This window comes from Drosophila bipectinata, chromosome 3R (genome assembly GCF_030179905.1).
Source record: "Drosophila bipectinata strain 14024-0381.07 chromosome 3R, DbipHiC1v2, whole genome shotgun sequence".
Classification (NCBI taxonomy): domain Eukaryota; kingdom Metazoa; phylum Arthropoda; class Insecta; order Diptera; family Drosophilidae; genus Drosophila; species Drosophila bipectinata.
Window position 1 is genome coordinate 20,259,899 of NC_091739.1, and position 25,633 is coordinate 20,285,531.

Genomic DNA, 25,633 nt, shown 5'->3' on the forward strand with positions numbered 1-25,633 from the left:
TGCTCGGCCGCTAATGAGAGCCAATTTCCAGGCGCCCAAAGGATTGGACAAAGCATTTTAAAACGCTTTTAAGAGAAGTCAAAGTCAATCTGGAATTCATTCTTTGCTCAGAGGATTCTGAGTCTAAGACCGAGTGAGAATGGAAAACCATCATTTATATTCTGAATGGAATTTACTTTCCGTCTATCTTGATGCCCCGAACAATGTTCTACCTCTTTGAACAGAATCATAGCCAATTTATCCTGCCCTCAGCCCGGCCCAAAACAAGCACTTTGCTGGCTTACATTGCCCTTTTTGCAGTCGCCACCCGCCATCTCTATTTTTCATTTATTTTTGTGTCCGGCAGCCATTGTGATGCAGTTCGCTTTGTGCATTGTTCGCCTTAATTAAAGGGGGATTACCTGGGCCAGAGGCGGATCTCTGCCAATGGCCATTTTGCATTCGCAACTCACCTGTCTTTTGGGTGACATCGAACAGCTTGGCCACCAGATACTTGTTGTTGGGCGTGCCCTTGGCCAGGAAGAGCGAGCCCCGGTCCGCGTGGGTGAGCAGGCCGACGTTGACCAGGATTTTGTGGCAGAGCACATCGATGTCCAGCTCGTTGGCCACGTCACGAATCAGCTCCATGAACAGCTCGCCCTCGTCCAGATCCATCAGATGTCGGCGACTCTCGGGAATCGAAGATGCCGACGAGTTGGATAGGCTCCTGGGCGACTTCTGGCGGCGATAGTGGCGAGGACACATGCAATAAACGTTAATGGAAGACTTAGTTGGTTTCGGAACAGAAAAGTGGTACACTGGAAATAGTCTCTTAATGAGATACTTATGCCAACATCAATGTAGCTACATCTGGCTCTATTTTTGATTAGTTCTTATAAATAATAGAGAGCTATGCATAATTATGGGAGTACTTTAGTTCATATGGGCTGAACAGATAATTAATTTCATTATAAATAAATACACTTATTTTCATTAAAAATAATACAGTGTATCGAGGCAGTAAGTGCCATTGTCTCTGCCACAGAGTATTACATTATTTCTGTTTTCGATTTCTGGCCATTTAACCCGGCGAGGGGTTTCATTGGAAATTAACTTGGTGCGGTTCAAAGGGTGACTATTAGCAGCAGTTGGCAGTTGTGCCTTTAGGCGGCTCCGCTGGTCCTCTGGCTCCAGCCCCTGCCCCTGCTCCGACAGCGGGACTGGCACGTGGTAATTGAATACCCAAAAAGGCCTTCGGGCGCCGAGACACCCACTTCTGACCTGTGCGTGCGAGAGGCCAATTAACGGGGGAGCCAGGGGGCTAGGGCCGGGAGCCGGTTGCGTGCCACGTCCTCATCCTGGCAACCCACTCCTTTTCATTTCACTGACAAATTAAAGCAATTTACGGTCGGGTGTATCAACATTTCCCTGGAATATCGATAATTGCTATATGTTTAAAAATAAGTAGGCCACTTGTGAAAACATTTTATTGTCATTGCCATCTTGTACTAGTGTTCCTTGGTTTCCCTGCATTGGTGGCACTACTAGCTTCACAGAATAACTATATTTCCTCACTTAGATGCAGATACGGGCAGAAAATACAGCTTCTTTCAAGCCAGGTTTTATTTTAAAAGTCCTTAAAACACGAGTCACATTAATATGAAAGAGAATACAAATTGTGTTTGCATACGGGGCCCATAATGCAAATTCATTAACAAAATCCAGACAAATAAAGGAAAATGAAAACGAAAAGCCAAGCCAGGCGGAGCGTTAAGTGAATTTCAACTTCAGAAGGAGGAATCGCCTGTTGTTCTTGCCTTGAAACAGCAATAAAGTCAACAGACGATGCTGAGCACTCATGTTGCTTTTATTTTCCTTTTTATTTTTGCAAAAGAAAAGCGAAAGCATGAACACGAAATCGAAATGAGTCTTAATGGGCCAGCCGTTCCGTCCTGCGTCCCATGTAAATTTCAGCGCCCGGCTGTGCTTCAGATACAACTACACTCCGAGATACATTTTGGGGCAAGCACGGCAATCCCGAAAGAGCTGCGATTGCATTGCGTAACTTGCACTTAAATAAATTGACAATATCGACAAAAGGCGGAAGGAGCTGCTGCAAAAAGTGCACTCGCTAAGCCAGACAATTGCGGAAAGGACTCAACTTCTGTCTTTCGAGGTGTTGTGTGTTTCTTTCGATTAAAGCAGGACACTTGACTCTACTTGGCTTTGCCTGGGAAGCGGCCTAGTTTCCTCTATCAGCTGAAAGCTTGTGAGGGGCTTATGTGGTTTTGGGACAAGTGTTTTGAGATAACACAGGTCTTCTTTGGAGCTTAAATAGTAGTTGCTTGATCAAGTTCTGCTGGGGGTAATTTGCCAATTAAATAAAAGGGTCTATTAAAAAGCATCAAGCCCATAAACAGAATAAAAGCCAATAAATGGATGGAATAAAAGTAGCTTAAAGCCCTGGCCAGGCCCGCTGTCAATGAATATGCGGTTCGATTTTAGTCCTGAATTAAATATAATACTGTGCCCACTGTGAAAGGCAACAACACTGAAATATGTGTTTCCCATTAGCAGACAGCACACGCAGTGGCAAGTTAGGCTGTGGGGCGGGAGGCGAAATTGTGAAAATATCAATTTGGTTAATTCGCTCGCGAGAAAGCTTGGCAAAGTTAAACAAAAGCGGAAATCCAGGGCGCGAGGAGCAGTGCCAAAAGTACAACAGAACAGCACAAAACAAGGAAAAACAAACACACGGGGCGGGGAGATGGGCGACGGGCAAATAGAGCCCAGGGACTGTAGTGTATAGTATATCTGTGTGGGCGAGAATGGCCCAGTCCCCCGCCCAGTGCCACTTGGCACTGCATTTGCACTCGCAGTTAGTCCTGCGCTTGCTGGCTGGCTTGTTTGACGAGCGATTGGCGGGCGAGGACGAGGTGGATGGCTGGTAGTGCCATGGGTGGTACGGGCAGAGCAGTCCTGCACCACAAAAACTAATTGGGGATGGGGGCCCGAGCTAGAACAACTTGATTTTAGTTTCGGCATCCGATTGGGCAGAGATGAATGGGATTAGGGAAATCAAAATACCTCTCTCACTTTTCCAAAACGAAATAATAACTCTGCGGTCTGCTATTTTATATCTTGATAAGTTAGGATAAGAAATTAATAAAATATAATAGATTTTGCAAGCTAGTAATGTTCCCTACCTGCTGCACGGTGGGCGAGGCAGCCATCCACTGCTGGAAGAGATCGGAGGTGACCGAGGGTCGCTTTAGCGGCTTCCGGCTCTCGATGAACTCCTGCAGCCTGCCCAGCGCCTCTGGTGGCGCCCGTTCCGTCAACCACTTCTCGAAGGCCTCGGGCTTCTCCTCGAAGAGCCGGGCCACCTCGTCGACGTCATGCTGGGAGGCCGCAGAGGTCGGCCTGCCAGGCTTCTCCTGCTGACTGGTCTGGGTCTGGATGCTGAATGACTTTGATGACGGGCCGGCGCTCGGGTCGGAATGGCCAGCAGGTGTGGCCTGCCTGGCTTCCGGGGTACCACTCGCCGCAGGTCGGTTGTTATTGCTCTGTCGGCGCTGCTCCTGCTTGACCTGATTACTTCCGGAGGCGCCCTCGTCTGCTCCTGATGCTGCTGTGGCCGCCTTGTTGGCGCCGTTGGTCAGCGGCTTGGCCAGGGGCGAGGACCCAGAAGCCGCTGCCGACGGGGTGGCGGCTGGAGGAAGTGCGGTGGAGCCCGGACTAGCGGTTATGTCGACCGGAGAAGTGGCGCCGCCAGCTGGCGCTGACACATCTGTCATGTTGCTGCTGCTCAGTGCGCCGTGCATAAAACCATTGCGGGTAAAATGGCGACACCGACGACACCTCCTCGTCCCTCTCCTTGTCGTATCCTCGTTAGCCAGAGGATAGCCAGATACCAGATAGCCGCTTAGCCGGGTTGAGCCTCCCGCCGCGTTCTCTGATTAAGTCACGTACGTTCGTCCACTTACGACTCCGGAGTCGCTGAATCCGGGGATTTCCTAACCAACTTGTTGCTCGTGAGTGCTAGGGGGCAGGTGGGGGGTGCAGGACACTGGGGCCAGGCTCATCGCCCGATGCCTCTTCATGCACGTCTGCGCCGCTCCTGCTCTTCCTTTGTTTCACTGCCGGAGACCTTAAGTGCGTCCACTCCCCGGGTAAACGTTGATCTTTCCGTTTGATTGTGGAGACCTGGAATCAAAGGAGAAAGTTAGTGCTTGCTGAGGATTAGGGCCGGGCTTAAATGGAACAAATGGAAAGTTTAGACGCAACTTTGCCGCCAGACGCTAATGACTGGCAGCCCCTGGCAGAACAGCTCTCAAACCCGGGCCATTAACTTAAGTGTGAAGGTCCCCAATATCCCTCTATCGATTTCTTAAAAGGTTTTAAGATTAGACTCAGCTTTTCAGTCCTAGCAACGAAAGGAATATACTTCCCTTTCCAAGTCCTGAAGGGATTTATTCTATGGTTATAAATTAAGTATTCCCTCAGCTCTGGAATTCTTCGAACACCTTTGAACACCTCTCTGAAACTCGCAGAATGGAAATATATTTAAATGGATTCCAAATTTATGGCCCTGGGGGGAAAAAAGTAGAAAAATTCACAAAAGGTAGTTGCAACTGGCGTCGAATGCAAATGCCAGGAGATCGTAACTAACACATGAGAGAAAGTCTCCCAACGGAGTGAGAGGTTGAAGGTCAAACAACATGGCCATTTCTGGGAGTGTACGAGGAAGTGCCTCTCGACATTTGCCGGAAAGCGCATTTGCAGCCAAAGAGACCAAATCCAATCTTGTGCCATGTTGTCATAAAGCAGCATCACCACGCCGGGCTTGCCAGCTCATTCCGACTTGAGTTCCCACCTTGACCAGATATGACTTTTCATGCAAAGTGCACTGTTTGTCCTGCCAGAGCTGTGCACAAAACAAGAACAAGTTTCCAGGACCTTATCACGCGCTCGTTTGCAATTTTAAATTGGGCGATAAATTCTCGACCCTGCTCCCCCCAGCCTGTTTGTTTTGCGGCCGAGATGGCGTGTAAAATTGCTTTGTTCTCGGCTCTTGGCCCTTCAGCTAGTTGCTACTGGGGATTTAATGCCGGCACTAAAGATTAAGAGTTTAATGCGCTCTTTGGCTAACAAATTTTTTCCTTTTATAGGCACGCCGTTTTGTTGCGAGCCATGAATCGAAAATGAAGCCAACGCCAGCACTCGATAATTCAAGGCTTATTCGCGCAACTAGAGTGTATTTAAAAAGGATAAAACACAGAATAAAATCGTGAATTAAGGTAACTGCAATTAATTAAGGTAATTAATATATAAACAGCGAGACAAGGAGGTCTGTTTGTGAATTACAGGGTTATTTGTGGGAAATCGTTACTTAATACTGGCCTAGACACTGCGGGACTAAGCCCTGATTACTAACCCATCCTCGGGCGAAGATTGAACTCGCTGATGCTTGCGATAACCTGCAGAGAATCATTAAAAGCCGCGAGAGCTCTACTCATATTTCCTTTGATTAAAAGCGTGTGCAGGTGGCGTTTGCAGGTGGCTTGCCCTGCGGCGGTAGTTATTTTTAATTAAAGTGCCGCCGCAAACGCGTGTCCGTGCTCCCAGCTCCTAGTTTCCATTTCGAGCATCAGTTCCCGGGCTGCGGGTGGGGTTACGGACGCGTTGCGGGGCAGCGCACGTCATTAGCCGGAGTCGGGACATGTAAATGACTGAACGGACTTGCGGTTAGCACCGGACTAGTGCCCGGAGCACCCACATGCAAATGCATTTTATCCCCCCTGCCTGGGCGGCCGTAAATAGACGAAAATCAGGGTGAACATGCACTTGAAAAAATAACTAATACATCGTGTAAATATTTGATTATTTTATTATTTAAAAGTCTTAATATCAAAGAGGTTTTTGAACAACTTGTACTGCTCTTTCATCTATCTTGGGATTATACTCATAACTCACAATATTAAACTGCACGTTTTAAATTTCGAAATGAGGGGCTCCATCCCGACACATTGTTGCCATTTTGCTAGCGGAAGTGCCTATTACATGGCGTGCGTGCAATGGAAATTGCGGTTTGCCGGGGAGGGGGTTTGTTTTTCGCGGGGAAGGGGGCCGCTAACTTTGCGGCCAGTTTGTAGCCCAGTTTGTAGTTTGCAGTTTGGCGCCGAGTTGATTGTGTCAGCACCTTCGGCTTCGTGCTCATGTTTTCAATTTGCAACTGCAACGCTGCAGTTTTGACGCAGCTCCATCAGTCGCGCTTAGCGGCTACGCTTTTGGGGCACCACCAGGAAGTCACGTAGCCGAAACCCACTTACATGCAAGCGGACGAGGCTGTTGCACTTTGTAAGCTTTCAGCTGAGGCGATTCTCCGAGGAAATTTGTCCTTTTGGCTCTCTGGGGGTGTCTTGGGGGTGTATGAGCTTCATAAGCCGCATTATTTAAATGCACAGACCCTTCTAGTCGCAGGGTCGTTGTACAAAGTATGAGGTACTTGCACTAGCATGGCAATGAATATCCAAGTAATACGATGTATGAACCCTAAACATGACATACATGACAGGGAGGCTGATGTTTAAAGCTTGACTGATGCTTTTCAGCCAAAAATCCCTATGCAGCATTCGAATCTGCCATGCAAATTGGAAAACATTGCTACTGGCCAGTGTCCTTAATGTGAAAATGTCAAATCGTTTTATTTGTAAAGGGGCAAATCGGAAGGGTAAACTGCAATCGAGGCCCAGGAGCCCGTTTGTATTCTGATTGGAGAGCATGTGTCATCCATAGAAAACAAATATTTTACAAAAGGCTATCCGTTGGCTTCCGCTTTAACAGTGTAAGTCAATATTTATTGAAAATAATTTGAGAACTTAGTGCTTTATTGATCAGAAGACAAACAAACAGGAGGAACTCAATATGCAAAAAGATTCTTGGTAAAATCTTGGCCCTAACTCATGGCAGGACAATCGAAAAACTTTCATCTTGAGCCGAGCAACAAAGTAAACAATGGTGCTCCAGGGCCGCTTCTCCTTTAATTAAAAGACTCGACAGAGGACGACGTGAGAGGGTCGCCAGGTCCAGGAGCAGGTCCAAGCCACAGCCTGGGGCATCCGCCCATTAATGCAGCACAATAACCAATTTACCACTTAACTTTCAACATTCTCCTCCTCTGCTCTGGCTGGCAATCCAGGCGCTCAGAGGGTAAGCCGTTCTCACAGGACCTCTTGACTGCTGCCGTGCCCCGCCCGTCTCCCACGAACAAGGCCAACAAGGCGGATAAATGTCAACAATGTTGACTGAAATAGTGCTTGCTGACAGCATAATGCAGCGGCGACTCAGCGACTCAGCCCGAGAGTGGTTCCCAGAGCTGCAAAATGAAAGCGACGGCTTTCACAGTTGCATTCGGGGTCCTGACCTGGCTCTTGTTTTGTGTCCCGGCTGGAATTTGTGTTGCGGCTGGCTTGGCTAGACGAGGGAATCGCTATAAACGTCTGCCTACAGCGGGTGTACTTCAGGGAATCTTCCACAACGACTAATGGGATTGCTTTTTTGACAAGAAAAGAGTCCTTATGCGTTCTTACAACTCTTAGCTATTAATTATTTACGGCAACTGTCTTTAGGTTTTAATAATGGTTCTGATAAGGAGACTGGAGAGCATTCTTCAGATCAAAGCCTCCAGTTGCTAAGCTGAACAATTTAAATATGATTTCCGACGTTTCATCTGAGGAATTGAAGCGAAATTGATTTCATTTCTCTCATGTGTCAACCGCTTACCCCACACACAGTCATGGGCAGAGGTTTTGAGCTTCAAGTGGCAATTTAATACCACTTTGTCTGCCGCCCCCGGCGGGCGATTCGTGCGGCGTGTTTGTTATTCAATTTCGCCATCGAAAACACACGAAATATTCTACGAAACAAGCCGCAATAATAACGTTCCTGCATAATTTGATAACACACACTCCGGGTGGGTCGTCGGCGTCGGAGATGGCTCGGTTCTCTGTTTCTCGATGGGTTTCTATAGAGGTTGTCTGTCACATGGAGTGCCAGTATGGTGCGGTGGATAGGGCGGTGAGGAAAGGACGAGCCACTACCGAAGCCGGCAGGCATTTGTGTTTGCACAAGCTTAAGTGGCGTTGGCTTCGGCTTGTGTGTCTCCTCTGGCTCTGCCTCCACCACTGCCTCCTGCGGCTGCAGCTGCTTCAGCTTCCGCCCCACCCGCCTCAGCCACTTCCGCTCCCCCATCGGCAGGCCAGCTCGGCTCTTAATGGCATCACAATATTTAGCCCAGGCTTTGTTTTAAGACAATTTATGCTTGATTGCACTGATTGATTAAGCGCACTTGTTGTTTCGCCCTGGAACTGCCTGTCATTGGGATATTTTCCCACTTTAATTAGCTCCCAGGCACAGGGACCAGCAGGATACCCGGATCTTGGGGCCCTAGTTTCGCTGCGGAATCTAATTTGCGGCGAAACTTTGTAATTAAAACTTTCGGCAAACAAATATTGAATAATAAATTGCTTTATGGTGCAGTTAAAAGTTTCGAGGGCTGGAAGTTCGACGGGGATTCGATTAGTGGGCTTAGTGCAGGGGGAAGGATTCCACAGAGGGGGCAAGAAACTCTGTCCTTCGCCCCCAGACAATGTCAACGTCCAGGACGAACTGACAGCTCTGCTCAAGCGATAGGAGACGTCTGGCAGAACACTGGAAATATGACAGGACATAAAGCACATTAATTGCCGCCCAACAGCCACACAAGAAATGTTGGATGTCAATTCGACTCTGACTCATTACTATTCAGCCTACACCCAGTCAGCTATTGGCCTCCGGGCGAACCTCCGAGCCGGGGGGAGCTCACAACATTCCGGCGAACGCTTTATAAACCAAATCAAGCCCAGCCGACGGTTGTCATTTTTCACATGAAGCGAATTATTCGGGGAGACGCTTTTTTCGCCGTTGTGTGTTCATTTGTGTCCTTTAAGCCGCCTGCTCTTTTATTTGTCGAGGTTTCTGCAAATAATTCAAGTCCCTAAGCCACCCACTGACTCAGCAGAAACAATCGAGCAAGGGCCTTTGATTTTTCCGACTGACAAAACGCTCCTGTCATGTCGGCTAAGCTGCAAATGACATCAGTGTCGGCTGGCTGCTAAATCCAAGCCAAGCCAATCCCATCCAATCCTTTTCAAATCACAGGACGCACTAGAAGGTAAAATTAAATCGCAGCCGATTTGTGCATCATAGGCCAATTAAATAACCTAACCCGCCTCGTAGTCTGCTTTCTAGTGTGTCCTCCCTCCCGGTTATCCTGCACTTTCACAGCTGACTTAAGCCCCCTCTCCGGAAGGCCATTGTCTGTGGTCACTGGCTGAGGCAAGCCAAAACACAATTCATTTCCTTTTGACAGAAAATCATTCAGTAGTGCATGGCTGAAGGCCAGCACAACTCCCTCCATATTTTTTGGTCACTTCTATCCCCGAGGCAGTTAGTATGCAGACCGACAAAATTTCAATGGGTTGAAAAAGTCCAATTTAATCACTGAGCACGGTGACTCAACTCCGAGGTGGACATTGAAATGCCATTAGCGGGCGCTCGTGCCTGGGAACCGCAACAACTGCGGTCGTCAAGCGCGAAAACGACAAAAACAGGACGCGTCGCAGAACCGCAAGTAGCCCCGAGCAGGACCACAGCTCTGGAAACTAATTAAAGTCTTTTCCCGCTCTCTATTCCACAAAATTTGACTAATACATTTCTGTGATTTTGCGGCTCGGCTCTGCTTTTGCCTTTGGCGAAAGGATCCGCCACTACCGTGCAGCTCATGTGGCTTGTAAATGTTTAATTTTGTGCAGCTGGCGGGGTTCTCGTGGCGAAGGAACCGCCCCTTGTTAGGCACTCCTTGGAAGGCCAAGCCGAGGGTGTCAAGAGCCCTCCACCTGAGCCACAGCCACTAAACGCTGCCGAAACTTTGGGCCTGGCTCCCGTGAAGATTTTCGCAGCTCTTAAGTGGCAGCCGTCTGCAGTGTCTTAGTAATTAAACACTTGGATTGTTGTCCTACACATAGACACAAGTTTAAACTTATAGTTTGGGATTTCCCACATTCTGACGCATCAGGAAAATGCATTTCTCTCAGTGCCCATATCCGGGAGCCTCTCTCCGGCAGTTTGCAGATGGCTCAGTCGCTGCAGTTTGTTTGAAAAGCTTTCCTTTGTGGGGCTACTGCGGCCGGGAATATTAAGTTGTTGATTTCGAGACTTACTTTCCGCCGCCGCCGTGGCCGCCTTGTGGCCTTTGGCTGTTCAGCTCCACTTATCGATTTGTCATTTGGCCGGGCCGGGCCTTAGCAGCTATTTTTATGCCAATAATGACTGCGAATCGTCGCTAAAATGTTTATAATGTCCTCGTTGTAAATGTAAATTGCTCTCTCAGCGGGCGAGGCACACAGGCCCGACAAAGTTTATTAAACCGATTACTCGCACATCGATGAGGTCCCTCCATATAGGGGAAGCGGTACTTTGGCGGCCTGGATCGTATCATCCGGCAGATAAGCTGCGAGCTCCTTTTTAATGAAACTTTTTATTACTTCCTGGCGCTTGGCTGGACTACTTAAATGGCTGTCATTAGACCGGAAGCGGGGAGACTTTTAATGGGATTTCGATTGGGGACTTGGCGCTGAGTTCAACATCGCATGCGTCTTCGTATAGTTTCATAAAATACAGTCCTTTATGGTATTTGTATCAGAAGTCGCAAGAGTAACACATTTAAAGGGCAATTAAAGCCGTTCGCCAGATGTAACTCGGATTCTTAATAAAAGAAGCACACATCTCTCTGCCTTAAATGTTTTATTTTTTCCAGCTGTTCAGTTCGCCTGCAGAGAGTATGAGATGTGTCCCATGTGCTGCGAGCTGCAAAGAAATCCGGAGCGGAAAAGCATATTCACGGGCAGAGGCGAAACGTGCCAGCTTTCTGGGGAGAGCTGCCAGGATATGTATCCTATAAATGCTTTACAAAAACCTGCTCGTGCCGCACGTAGAAAGAATAACAAGCGCATTAATTAATTAAACGCTAGTCGGGCCCGAGTTCAAGTGTCGCAGCTGCCACAGAAAAACACATTAATGGCACATGCACGAGCGTCCTAGTTTTCCGGGTGTGTGCCGTTGGAGGTGTAATGGATGGAGCTGCCGGACGGCCCAAATATAATTGACAGCTCTGATTTATGCATGTAAACAGTAATTGGACATTCAACAGCCTAGTTTTCCTGAGGCATGCCTCGCCAGCCGATCATAGTTGGAGGTCAGAGCCAATTCAATAGGCGGGAACACAAGTTCCTTTCTAGAAAAGTACTACTATTAAAGTCAGGTTGCTTCAAAGCCAGGACCTTTGAACTATTCAGTAGTACAGCTAATTAATTACCAATATTGCTTAACCTGCTAAGCCCAAAGAGCCCAATATTTGCCGAAGAAACCGCCCAAACAATGCCATAAAATAAGCCAGAAGCAGCTCGGGAGCGAAGGAGTTTAGTCAACATTAAATTTGATTAAGATTAATAGCGAAATAAATAGCAAAGATTATTTCGAATGTCCGCCATTAGCAGAGCTGGGGGAAACGAAAAGGAAAGCGCGAACACCAACCCAAGTCGGGTGTTGATTGTGTTCCTTGTAGCCAACTTCGGGAATAATGCAATCTCATTGAATTAAGACAATTCGCAAACACGGACCTGTGGCAGTCGCTGGCCAGTTAATTGCGGAGTAATTAACATAATTCCGCCGAGATGAAGGGCAAACAAGACCCAACATTTTATTGGCCAGCCAATCTGCCTTTATAAACAATCGAGTCGCCGTTCCGTGTTGGACAGAACCCATTGGCATTTGGAATTTATGCTCCTTTCGAATTTGCAGCCCAGAAGTCCAGGCGTCAGTGTCTCTCACTTCTGCGGATCCCGCAGGACCTCCGCAGTGGTCCACTAAATTTATCCGTCCACTAGCTTGTCACTGTGTTTGTTTGTCGCTCCTGTCCTGCCCCTTTCTTTGGGTCCTGCCGCCATTTATCATGCAGCCATGGCACGTTTGTCAACCCACCCCTTTGGAGTCCATTTCCCGCGGGCCGGGCGTCGAGGAGTGTGGCCCCACCCGATCCCCGGCAGCTCCTTGGGAGACTCATACATAGTTCATTTTTGAAAATTATTTTGCCTCCAAAAAGTATGCTACGAGCGGTTGGCTGCGACATTGCGTATACGCACCGTTTCCATAGTTAGGCACATAAAAATAAAACTTGTTCAAAATGAGTAACATTTTGAAACGATTTCAATGTAAAAGCCGTGGAGGTAGCAGATCTATTTTATGATTTTAATCAAGTCAAGTGGATTTACTTTCTTGTTCAGTTTTCATGGCCCGCTGTTATTATCGCCTTTTTATGTGTGCCTCGGGCAGTGCCGGGCTGCTTTTCGGGGTGTCTTATCGAGGCGCAGGCATCTAAATGGGTCAGTTTGGTGCCCCCACGGGAGCTTGGAGAACCGTTCGTCCCCTTCTTCCACTAGACGGCTATTATTAAAGGTCGTCGGTTAGTGGTTGTTACCATTACTGCATTATAATCATTAGTTGCGACTTGAATTTAATGTCCAAAGGGCGTGACAATGGAATAATTGTGGCGGGAGCAGTTCGCGTTACTAATCTTCCTCCCTTGGCTCCTTCAAGCGCAATGCCTAATGTTCCCGGAGCCAGATGGTATGTCCTGCCGCCCTGTGGAATGAGGCTTCGATTCGAGTCTGAGTTTTCAGCGAAAAACATACTTTAATAAACAAATTAAAAAGCGAGAACAGAAAATCTGCAGCATAAACATTCCAGGTCCGAAACTTCGTCGAGTGAAAAGTTTTTGCGAATTTCCTGTTGCATGCTGGTGGGGGGGAAGACCTCGTTTCCAGAAACCTCCTCAAAGCCCCAAACTCCCTGGCCGTTTATCAAAAGAATAGTTTATGTTGAGCCGCAGGAGATCGCCCCGGGCGGTAATTTTTCAACAGAAAAGTTTTTAAAAGCTAAATCAAAATAAATTCACATTAGCCTCGGACCCGTTGGAGCTATCCTCACAGACGAGGAACCGACCCAACCGAATTAAAGACAGAACTCCAGCAAATTCAATTATATTCGCACTTTATTCGAGCTAATTGGTCCCGACTTCTATCCGGTCCGCAGTTGCCCAGCTAATTGGATTGCAATCAACCAGGGTGTCTTCCCAAGCACTTCTGCCGGTGAAACCTAAAAGAAACATGCTCGTTCGTTGAAGAAATCGATTTAACCAAAACCATGTTTCTATGAGGAGTTAGTTCCTTCGATATCCAAGCAACCAACATTCAATAACGGGCCTGGAGACAAAGAAGTTGTCCTGAATTTATGAAATGCCCTGCCCGTGGCTACATGATTTCCCACTGCCATCCTTTTCCCGTCTATCCGTTACCAACTCAATGTTCAAGTTGTAAAAACTTTCTCCCTCAATGTAGCCGTGTATCGCACAGTTGGCGCAAAAGTTTTACAACGGCAATCCGGAAACAAAACAACAGGGCCTGGTCCAGGGCAGCAGCGCCAGCTGCTGGTTACGGCTACAGGAGGTATAAGCCATATCCGTGTAAGCCAGGCACGGTTCCATTAAAGGGGGCGAGCTAGACCCCGGACCTCGGGGCGTGGGAGTCTGGTTTCATTTGTTCAGGCCCGGATTGGTCCTGCTCTGCATGCAGCTGTGTGGGCCGGTGGGCCGGGAATTTAATAAAAGGAAAACAAGGCTCTGCTAGGACTACACAGTCGCACTTGTTGATGTTGATGGATATTTTGCGGTTGCTTTCCGTTTCCCAGCCTCTCGTCCGGCCCATGGGACGCTTAGCTTTCAGGATGCAGCCTGCAGCCTGTGAGTTGGCATCTTATTACTGGCAGTTGCTCATGAATATTTCAGCAATACTCAGAGCCAGGTTTATGCAGCACTAACTCAGTGCATTCTGAGTAATATTTGGGTAGTCTTTTTGCAATTTATATGCTATGTTTGGGCAGACCCATCTAGCTGTGAATACTGTTGAAAGTGGACACCAAAGAGAACCTCGAGCATTTGTAGCAAGCACACAAAGTAACATGAAGTGCCACTACCTCTAGGAACAGACGGACGCAGCTGCCTCCCCGAGCATCTGTAAGAGTCAATATTTGTCGCATTGACAACTCCGGCACGTTGCCTGCAGGTGGCTGCCAAAACTGAACGACTTGCAATTCGGTTGCAACTTGTATAAATATTCCAGCAATGGCCAAATAGACAGTCGGACCTGACTTGGGGGGGGGGGAGTGGGGTCTTGCAGGATATTTGTCTTCAGCAGCGTTGCGGATAATCCAAGACGATGATGATTTGAGTGTACGTGAGTTTAAGCTTAGTTGGGCGGGGGTACTGCTTTCGTTTTATTCGAGCCCGAAGCCGATAAAATTTTGATGCCCGGCATATAATTCTATGAGGCCAAAGCCAGACAGACGGGGATAAGTTCGTTTTCCGCTCCTGGTAATACCAAATGATGTCCTACTGTTTCCCCCGCGCACTTCAGATATTTTACAACTTCCGGCAGCCATGCCTGCTGAGCCTTTACGACCCAGTTTCCCTTTTTTTTTGAAGAGAAGAAGAAAGGTCGTTAAATTTTAACACTCATGTGTTAATGCCCCCTCTCACACCCTCTGAACGGGAGCAAGTGCAACTTCTGTCAAATGCCGGGGAAGTGGCACAAATTTGCTTGACGAATTGCCAAAACATCTCGGCAATTTGTGCCCAGAAGCGGCGACAAAGTTTGCCAAACAAATGGCCAAGTGTCGGCCAAATAAAAAGAGACAATATTTCAAATGCAATCTCCTCCTTCAGAGGTGCAACAATGTCTGTGACAATCTACCGTGTTAGTTGGAAACTGTCACACATGTGGGTTGCGAGAAAGTTTAAAAAATAGAAGATTAATGGATACTTCGTGGCAGTCACGAACTGATTTAGAGAATGTATGAAAGCATTCAATTCTGTCCTACATTTCTTCCGGATAAGTTGGACTTCAAGAGTTCAACAATAAGATTTCAAGCCTTCCAGTAAGACAAAAAGCCATCCTGCCAGTCCACCACGACAACAATGATCGTTATTATCTTATTTGTTTACTTAATTCTCGATTATGCAATGTGGAGCTTGGCTTTGCTTTTATGGTGATCATATGAGGTGCGAAAACGGCGCCGAATGGCCCGCTAAATGGCCGCTAATTGCCGGAGCCACTGTTGACATACCAATGCGCGGCCAGCACACTCAACAGATCAACGCGTGACTCGCCTAATTAAAATAAATGTTGAGCGCCGAGTGCGTTGGATCATTACGTATTTTTGCATGAACGACTCTCGGTCTGCCGTAAGCGGAAGTGCCTGATGGAGGATGGAAACCAAACATTGCCGTGTTCTTGCCACATCCGTCTCACTATCTTTTAACCGCTGTCATGTCAAGCGTTTATGTTAGTTTTGTCCTGGCAGCCGCTTTCCATTCTCCCCATGAGGAGGAAGCTGTGGGAGATGCGAGCACGTATACGCACCATCTGCATATCAATCAGATGCCAGAGTCCTGTCACTCCGCTGTCACATTGGCGGAATGGTGTGGGATTCCTGGCCACAGCTTCTGGCTCCCCGCCAGCTGAAAAATATGAAACGTTCGCGTTTTGCATATTTATCGTCCGATTTCTGTGTCTGTTTTTATTTCCTCCGCCTCGTATTGAGAATTCTATGCGCATTCCGATAAGAAAACTCAATTAAAATGCCCGACGTGTCGCAAATCAGATGGATGTATACGTACACCCAACTTTTGAATTGATTGCGGCATAAATTGATTTCATTTCGCAGCACTGGCTTGTGGCTACCTCCTACTTGGCTCCTGCCAGTTCCTCCAGGCAGTCATTCCGTGGCGATTGTTTTCGGGATGCATTTCGCAAATGTTATCGTCGGAGCCCGACATTGGAACAATCGACTGTCGGTGTTTGCGATTCCCCGGGCTTCAAAACGAGCCGGAATTGAATGCCTCCAGCTGCCAGGAGCGCTGGCACCAACGATTAAAATGTATTCTCAAGTCCTTCTGGAACTCTGCCTCTTTGGTTAGTTACTTTTGCCTTACAAAACATAATTCATACGCCTTTTAGCCTATCCAACATTAGAGGCAACAATATCCATTATGTATGAGCGAAATAAAAACTATACTAGCACAAGAGCTTCCATTTTTATGCTCAACGAGCACTCACAATTGATTTCCTCCAGCAAGGCCAGTGGGCCCCCTTCTGCAAAAAAAATCAGTGAATATTTAAATCCCCGCCATTCGTCATTTGGAGGGCCTTAGTTTTTCTATATTTTGGCGTATCTCAGTAGAAACTAGCACTTTGAAAAATCAGCTCGCATATTTCCTTCGGGAGTGTGCAATTTTTATGATTTACGCCCTCGCAGTACTAGGGGTATATAGTGTCGGGGGGAGTCATAGATTGATTGCCAGCCAGTTTAGAAGAGGGGCTTGGGCACCAGGAACTTTCCACACTGCGAATAAAGTGTGTCTCGGTAGATAGTTCCTCAATGTGGGTCTTCTTGGAAAACCCTTTACATAATATTAACTTTTAGGGGCTGAGAGAAACATTTCAATATTTGAAGTAAAATAACTAAGTAGGTGGGACCCAAGGAGGATAAATATTTGCAATCGACGTTGAGGGCTGCCCTTTGGGCCGCCAATTTCCATATGGATTAGCGATGAGAGGGTAATAGATTACGGGGGATGGCCGCCTTTAAACTGCCACGAAGATGTGTATCAAATATCAACCCATTACGCACTCGCCGCGGAGTGTACGCGCAACCTGCGGCAAGCGGCAGCCTTTGGCGGAGGCGCCTCCTGGCGACCAGCCGCCTAAGAGCCGCACTCAGCTGGAAGTTCGTGCCGAAGTCGCTGCCGCAGAAGAAGATTGATTGAATCCAGAAGTGACGATAACAAGCGCAAAGTAAAATGGAAAAGCAAACAGCAGGGACAGCACGTAAACGGAATATCCAACTATTGTTTAGGCACAGTAGACATTGCCTATGAAGATCGAGTGTTAAAAATTATAGAAACAATCAGAATATGTAAGGAACGTGTACTTTTCTTCAAACTGCCCGACTTGATGGACTTGTGATTCTAGGAATTGGTCCCCACTGTACAGGCAGTGCGAGCCATATGCGTGTGTGCGTGCTATTCAAATTCAAATGGCGGCTGACGCCATTCCTTTTTTTAGCCCCCCTCCCACGCACCACGCCCCACGCCCTACTCCCGCCCATGGAATTGCGTGCACATCGCAACTCGACACGAAATTTATGCACACGTTTATTGTTGCTTATGTTTGTTTCTGTATCCATGTGCCAGTGGGTGTATTTGCGTGCGAGTGGCTGTGAGGGGGCTGTATGCTCAAGCAGAAGCAATATTTCATCCGCCTTTACGATACTCCGCCCTCCCACCTGGACGTGTCCAGTTATCCAGTCCTTCAAGACTCCCAAAAATACTTAAAGCACACTTTCGGGCACTTGGACAGTTTCCGAGTGGGCCGTAGCCCGAAAGTAAATGTTTTCCATTTTTATTGCATGTGCCACCTCCTGGCGCCTTTCGGAGTGGTCCCTGCCGAAGGGTTCCCATTAAAAGTGTAATTAAACACGTAGAAGTAGTGTCCCACTCCGCTACGTGAGCGCCGCTGGATTTCCTCTAATTGCTCATACGCGACGTGTGCTGGGCGAAGGATTTGAATGTCTATCGGGAGCCAATGGCATTGCCACTTCATTTGCATTCAGAGGAGCAGAAATGGTGCTCTTAGGTGCTGCTAAGACCGACAGCACCATTAAGGACCACAAAGCCTCAAAACAATATAAAAATAGCAATTTAGATCAAGTCAACTTAGTTACGGTTGTTAATTAGCTTAACTGAAAGTTGCCAAGCCGTTAGTGCGGCATCTGGCTCAGGTGTCGGCAATAATACGCCCACGCGTGCCTGCTGCAGCGACTACGGGCCTGCAGGCTGAACAGGGATGCGAACATGGATCCGAGGACTAACATAAGCTTGTCGACAAGGCATCGGGCGGATAATTATGTGAGCAGTGCTTTATGTCATGTCGAGCCATGTCATTGGCAAGCACATGTTTATTTTCCCTGATTTTCGTACTCCCGCACGAGCATTACAAATATTCAAAAACACACACCCCTGCCAGGCCCCGGAATTTCTTCTGCCAGTGAGTTTCCTGGTGCCACCACTGTACCGGACCCTTTCAGCCGACAGTCTCCAGCAGGTTGTCTGCCGAGCTTCCTGTTCACTCGCTGGCAGGCTCAAGCCCTCTTCACTGAAGAACAAAAAGGCACATAAAGCCAAGCACCAGGCCCAAACAAAGGCGGAAAAGCGCAACAAGGAGGCAGCAGCCCGAGCATCTGCACACGACCCTCGTGGAGCGACGACTGCCAGAGCTAACGAACTAATGTGGCATAGATTTTTAGCATAAATAGCAAGGATCGTTTATGGCAGCCCTCAGAAATAACGCAAAGGATACTCGTCTTCAATTGCAAGACCGCCACTGACAGACCCACAGAGAGGCACTCGTCAGCTCCCACGCATACTGTGCCACACACGGACACTTTACACATGTCCTTTGCGGATTTGATGGCGAAATGAAGATGAGAGACATGTCCTGCGGCAGGCTTATGTATTTAGCTACATTTGCCGAATGAAATATTCATACATTCGTGTGCATTTACTTGGAAGGCGTGTACTTATGCCGCTCACTGTTGCGCCACCGCAAAAAAGTGCGGCCAAAAAGCCGGAAAATGTTCGTGCCTCCGTTTCTGAGAATGTGTGAGCTCGCTTTCGCAAATGTATTCCTGCGTGTGGCGCCCCTCCCATATGGACATTATCTCCCCATCCCAGGGCCCCGCAATTTGCTTACATTTCACAATTTTCAGCATTTCTAGTTCAAAATCCCCACCCTTCGCTGCTTGCCAGCTTGTTTGTGTGTTTGGGTCCCCTGCATTCTGGGAAAAAGTTTTTCCGCCCAGTTTGTTGTCCAAACAAATGGCTCTGCGCTTCCGACCAAAATGCTCTCATTACTCCCATTACACGGGTGGCTCCTGCGTCCTTGAGTGAGCCATGCATGCTAGTAGGACGAGATTGGAAGCTCATTTCCAAAGATTGTTAAAATCGGCTGACGGCGAAGGCCAAGCACCAATAGCCCCAGAGATACCCTGCAAGTCGGCCCTGAAACGGACCTAGAATGAATAGCCCATTTAAATAATAACAATTCCGCATGGACGACCGCAGGGAAAGGCATTAACTAATATCACTGGCAGTTTATAGTATCCTCCGGCGGTTCGGGGAAAAGGTCGGGCGGCAGGGCGAAAAAGGGTTTGTCCGGCCAGGCGGACGGCCTTTAAAACTTTAATGCCAGCAAAACGAAAGCGATTTCATTAGATTAGTGACGCGTTCGGGAAAACATCGACAGAATCGATACGATGCCTGGGAAAGGGCAGCTGCCAGCGAATCTGACAGCTTAACTTATTTATTTATTAACAGAAAATACTGGCGTTGTGGTCCGGCGCATCACAATTGAAATCAATTTCCCTTTGACATGTGGGGCGGTTAGCTCGAACTCGGTTTCCAAAACTGATTCGCAGGCCAATTAATTCTCCTGGAGGAGAGCCCGACTCCAACCCATCTTTGAAATTGTGCCTCAATTCAAAAATGCTTCGCAATAAGCCGAAAGTCAAAAACAGATACTGAGCCTCAGTGATAAAATTTATGTTGAATTTATTTAAATTCAAAACCGGCAGCGAGCTGGCTCGTTCTCGATTCGAATTATATCGAATTATGTTAATTAAAAACGCGCACTGCACCAGTGAGAGATGTTGGCCAACTGGTTGACTTACTTGTGCCTGGCGATTACGCCAACCACAGCAGTTTGTTTCTTTCTTTGCCGGGGACTTTGTCCGCCCACTCGACACACTTTTAATCCTAATTAATCCTTTTCCGCGAAAACTCCAGTCGCCGCCACCAAACCACCAAATGGCAGCTGTCGGAGGACAGTTAAAGGCCAAAGCCAGAGGAGTGAAAACTTCAGCACCGCCACCTCGACTTGTCGCAAATTAACTCAATGAGCGACTCTTGTTCCAGCGACAATTGTTGCGGAATAATTTAATTATGTCGTCGCTGCTTGGTCACCGGCTAGGTCCCGGGAGCTGCTAACCGGGTTCCCAAAAGGGCCCTGTGTGGGCGAGTCCTGTTCGGCGGCTAAACGGGTCCTCAAAAGTCGGGCAAAGTAATTGAGTCTCGGAGTGTGTGTGTGAAGCTTCTAAGATTTGGTGAGCTCTTAGCCAAATTAAACCTGTTATTTGTCGAGCAATTTTAAAAGATTGTAAAGTGGTCTTCTATTCACCCTCTAAAGATGTTTGAGAGAAAGGCTTTAACAAGAAACATTTTCCTAGACTTGTCTGTGGGTTGGCCCAACCTCTAGGAGCGCTGGCTGACGAGTGTCACACGCGGCGTATGCGTAATCTGTTATTAAAATGATTCGAACTTGTCAGGCGGCGGTCTGTAACGACTTCTGTCCCTATGAAGGTGTAATTACGTGGCGAGTCCCGGCGCCACGTGGCTCTGCCAGTTTATTATTATATAATCGATATGGCAGCGGCCACGCGAGCCAGCAAAGCCAGAAGCTTTTAATTGGGAATTTGTATTTGTAAACAATTCGGCCTGGCCCGACCGCTAGACTTTTTCGCTAGACCACAGGAACAATGCTCAAGGAAAAAGTGCCAACCAAAATAAAAGTGCTGAGCTAAAAATAGTCGCCACGAAACGGAAGAAATGAAAGGGACCTCCAAACAAAGGACGAAGAAAAACAATGGCAGAAAGTGCAAAAAGAGCGGTCACAGGATACGCGGTCAGCACATGGGATATGGGAAACCAAGAAAAAACTAGGGTAGAGCGAGGACACATGTGGGACAGCCGAATTTATGCGATGGCAGGCCAGCGACACAACCTCAGACAATAATTTTCGCCATGGGTGCTGCCGACAAGGGGGATTCGGGTACACACCCCTTATCGCGCATCCGTGGGCCGTTTCCCCCGAGATCCCCGTAAATGTGGCTAAAACTTTGCAAAAACGCGACTCAAAGTGGCTGAGGCAGATAAGCGCAAAACGGCTAGCGATAAAGTTTTCCCGACGCTTTTTCACGGCGGTTCCGCTTTCAGGGCGGGTGCTTTTCTTTTGAAAACGTGGAAAAGTCTGTCGACAGCCGCAGGAAACCTGCTCCTCGCAAAGGCTTCTCCACCAAACAAGAAGAAATACTATAAACAAATACCAGTGGAAACGAGCCCGTATGATCCTTCTGCAATAACAACTATTCATAACTTGAGCAAAGTTTAGTTCGAGAAGGCGATGAATGAATCCTATTCATCCCCACTTTGTTTTGAATTAGTCTACTACCCATAGCAGTAGTTAGTTTACTTTACTATTATGTACACTCTCTTTTTTAACTCTTTCAATTAGAGAGCCCTAACTACCCGCCAATAAACAAGTCAAGAAATTAATAGTTTCTAATGCGAGTTTGTGTAAAGTAACAAGCCCCAAACAAGCTTCATAAACACATCAGTGGTAATGAGAAAACGGCTTGAACAGGCAAAAAAATGATAGACTGAATAGGGGAGAAGCCAGTACGATAACAAACAGCGAGATAATATGCAAAGAATGCCCTAGAATTTGCGAATCCTTTAGAAAGTAGGCCAGAGGCTGCGATGATTTCTGGTAGAAGACAGAGAAGGCCTTCGCAGACGCCGGCGCGAAACTGCCTCAAAGACAGCATTTTATGGACCAGCCGCAGACCCGGAGGAGGAAGAAGACGAAGGAGCAGCGGCAAAAACAAATATCTGGACAAAAGCCAATGAATGTCAGCCAGCGCCAGATGGAGCTGGCAAGGCACGTGCCGCGCGGAAAGGACAAAAGGACCAGAGCAAATAGACGACGAGCCCAATTGCATACAAAGGGTAATCGCTAATCGCGAGAATGTGAAAAGGCACAAGGACGAGGGCAATCGGGAGTCTATGCACTCTAAATCTGCCCGACCTTAACCCCAGTCGCGGAAAACATAACCCTTCCCCTAAAGACAACCTGCCACGTTGGATCGGGTGCAATTAGAATTGTGATTGTTTTGGGGTTATGCAATATATAGTGCTTGATTATTCTTATTAAATTTCCTCTAAGATGACGTGATAATTAACCAAACTGTAGCTTTCGAATATGGTCAAAACCCTTATGTATAGTCCTCCTTCTTCAGACGGTCAGGATTACAATACGTTCCTGCCCGGATAACACAAAGAGGAGTACAGCGACTACAAAAAGTGAGTCAATAAATTTGACATTTTTAAGCAATCCTCCTCCAATTCAACCGGAAGAGGCTGCCAAGGAGCAAAGTGAGGGACTCGAAAATAAATAAGATACTTGCCCAGACGTTTGACGCTTGGAAAGTGCGGGAGATTACGGGGAGTGGGCCTTAGTGGGTCGAGGGTTGCGGGCTGACGAAGTCAATGTTGTTCATAAAAAGAAGCAAAACAAAACTTAATGGATTTCACAGACACTTTGGCGGGTCTCCAAGAGGGCGGCCGCGGGAAAATTGCGCGCGTGAAAAGCGGGAAAACGCGCTGGGAACGCTCTCGAATAATTTTCGTTGGGTCGTCGTCGCACGTCAGACTAAAGTTTTTGAGGCGATGCCTTGGGCTCCTGGCAGCGACCCCCCTGGGGCCGATCGGAAGGGAATTAGGAAAGAGTGGTGTCAGGTATATGGGTGTTAGGAATTCCAAATATTAATATTCCCAGAATTTTAATGACTTTTTTCTTTTTAAATTCCAAGTGATTAGAAGTGTAATGCTAGCATGTAATGCTGTTACAAGCAAAGTCACATTCCCAATATACCCTTCCAATCCACAAGCATCGGGCACAAAAGTCGCTAAAAAGTAACGTTCTACGGTCTACCACCCCGACCGACCGATGATACTTGTGACATTCAAGGGTAACATATTTTATAATTCGCACATTCTGGGGGATTTGGGGAACGCTAATAACTGGCTCTGAGTGTGTGGTGTGCGCGGCAGAGTGTGTTGGTGGCCTTTGTGCTGGTGTTTGTGTTTGGGTCGCTGTTTGGCTTTGGTTGGTTTGTTTACTCGGCACTAAGCTGGGCTGGGGCACACACGATGGCGGGGCACTCACACCCCCCCAAGTGACACACTCACCTTAGCACACTCTCGCGCTCAAATGCATCCACATTCGCATTTTCTTCTGGTCTGGTTTTATTTATTTTTCGTGTTTTGCGGGTTCTGTGTTTTTGTCGCGATTCGTTTGCGTTTTTGCTAGCTGATAACACGCGCTGGCGCTTGCTCTCGCGGGGCGGAGGGGCGCGAGTCCGGGGGTGGATTTCCGAGGGGCTTCTTTGCTTTGCAAATAAATAGTATTTACGCGCCAGTTAAACGCCAGCCACTACACTTGTACGCTCGTATATTCCTCGATTTCGCATCGGCATTATGCAAAAGTGGAACCCAATTCCGCGCTCTTGTCGCTCCTTCACTGGCCGCTGTTATCCTTTCTGTCCTGCGACAACCGGCGGCAGTCCTGTCGCCCCAAAACGCGCACTCTTTCCAATCCCAGGACGAAGAAGAAGCTACTGCACAGGGGGCGTGGCAAGGTGCGCGGGGGGCAGCGGCGGCGGTAGCGTTCGGGCGGTGGACGGCGGACGGTGCGTATACGTAACGTTACTCGCAGCGCGACAACTTGGCACTGAGCAGATAATTCTGTGCGGGCCGCAGCCAAATACTACTGGACTCGTGGCTCAGAGTCTCGGCTCTCGCGCTCTTCAGCTCTACTGTTTCTGCTTCTGTCTCTCCGAGACCCCTTTCTCCGCGCTCTCACTCGGCTTCAGTTCCCAATTTCGTTGCGCTTCTGCAGCGTGCTGGTAGCTGGCTGGTGCTGGCAGCTGGGAGCTTCTCGCGTCAGCGTTCTGCGTTCGCTGCTCCAGTTCGCTTTGGCGCCCGACAACAACTAACCTGCCGCACAGAATGTCGGCCTTCCGCTCCGCCAGCGCAGGCCCCAGCGCCGGCAGCGACGCCGGCAGCAGCAGCTGACACTCGGCGCTGGGCTTTGTTTACTTGCTATTTGGCGTGGAGGGGCTCTCGCCCCCGCCTCGCTCGGCGCAGCTCTCTCGCACTTGGGGAAAGGTTCTCTCACGCACTTTTGCCGCGAACAGTGCCCCAATACTTATTAAACCATAAGGCTCAAAAGTCAGTCCCAATATTCATTAAAGACTCTTCCTTCACTATAAAATCTACCAAAATCAGATATTGATATATAGAATTTTCTATGTTTTGTGGAGGATTTAACATAATAATCACCCATTAATGGGGTATTGGGACCCACGGTGCACTGCGGGCACAGCGCAGGCGCCCTTTGGGCCTGGCCTAGTGGACTGGCCGTCGCAGAGCTGACACCACACAGTTGTTGCTGCCTGAGCTTCCTAACTCAATCTCGCGAGCCAGCCGTGGCATTGAACAGCCAAGGAGAAATGTTGGAACACAACTTAAGGAAGCAAACTTTCAGGCTGAAATCACAAAGGCCTAGTTAGGTGTCATATTAATACTTTTAATGAAAATATTTGCTTCTAAAAATCTTTACAATGATTTTACCGGTCATTCAGAGGGTTAAGTTCAAATATTATTGCGAGACATCGATCTTAGCTTGGAGTTGGATGCATCCTGAGCCCCTGTGGTGGTTTCTGCTCCCTCCTCTTGCTCCTGCTGAGGATCAGCCTCCGTTCCATCCTCCGAATCCGCATCGGGAGCCGTCTCCGGTTCCGGGGGCTCCGTTGCCAGCTGGGTCTTATCCTCGCAGACCTCGAGAGGCTTCCGCTCTAGAAGGGGACGGGGCTGGCGCCGCAGAAAGCCGGAGCAGTAGGTGCGGATCGATTCGCACTCGCCCGGAGCACTGACGACCACGAACGCGCACGTCTGGATGATGTCATGCGGGGTGTTGTCCATGTACTGGAACACCAGGTGCTGCTCCTCCGCCTCCCCATGCGTGACTACCTTGCCGTGCAAGCTGCCCGGCGGGAAACCGAATAGCCATTAGAGAGTCGAGCAGAGAAACGGTGAACTTACCCAACAGGCTCACCCGGAATCTTCATGTCCAGCTCCTCGTACTTGCCCAGGACGTAGTCGAAACGTTCCTTGGCATCTGCTTCCTCCATCTACTTGTATGTATTACATATTAAATATGACTTTGTAGATATGACTTTTATACTCACATCCTCTATGCAGTGATTAGGAGGAATGCAGATAGCAATCTGGAGAAGTTTGGAGATTATTATTTGATCCATTAAACTGTAGTCGATTACCACTTACCACTTGACCTGTTGAAATAAGAGCCAGGCCCAGTAGAAAATAGTACGAACAGTCCATGACCTAACCACTCGATGATCAGCAACGACTGAACTCAGCCAAAGCCAGAGCTGGTCAGCGGATCGAAAAAAAGCCGCGAATATGAATATAAAGTATTCCCACCCATTGTGCTCACTTTGCTTTGAGAACCGTGGGAGAACCTCC

The 25,633-nt window shown here is 48.0% G+C and overlaps 2 protein-coding genes across 3 annotated transcripts in view; both read right to left on the minus strand.

The window, feature by feature from the left end:
- Positions 1-24,085, minus strand: part of Pde6 (phosphodiesterase 6) — a 33,058-nt gene extending 8,973 nt beyond the window's left edge. For both annotated transcript variants that reach the window (XM_017245274.3, XM_070281466.1), the window contains exons 1-3: positions 23,276-24,085; positions 3,186-4,185; positions 453-717 (exon numbers count right to left, since the gene is read on the minus strand). In XM_017245274.3, coding sequence (XP_017100763.2) covers positions 453-717; positions 3,186-3,803 — 883 coding nt within the window. In that variant the 5' untranslated portion in view covers positions 3,804-4,185; positions 23,276-24,085. The remainder of the gene's footprint in view (positions 1-452; positions 718-3,185; positions 4,186-23,275) is intronic.
- A 654-nt stretch (positions 24,086-24,739) lies between these two features.
- On the minus strand, positions 24,740-25,517 carry LOC108127401 (uncharacterized). The gene is made up of 4 exons (XM_017244453.2): positions 25,433-25,517; positions 25,336-25,374; positions 25,190-25,278; positions 24,740-25,130 (listed from the first exon to the last, which is right to left on the minus strand). The coding sequence occupies exons 1-4, from the start codon at positions 25,487-25,489 to the stop codon at positions 24,740-24,742; spliced, it is 576 nt and encodes a 191-aa protein (XP_017099942.2). The 5' UTR covers positions 25,490-25,517.
- Positions 25,518-25,633: the final 116 nt, after the last annotated feature.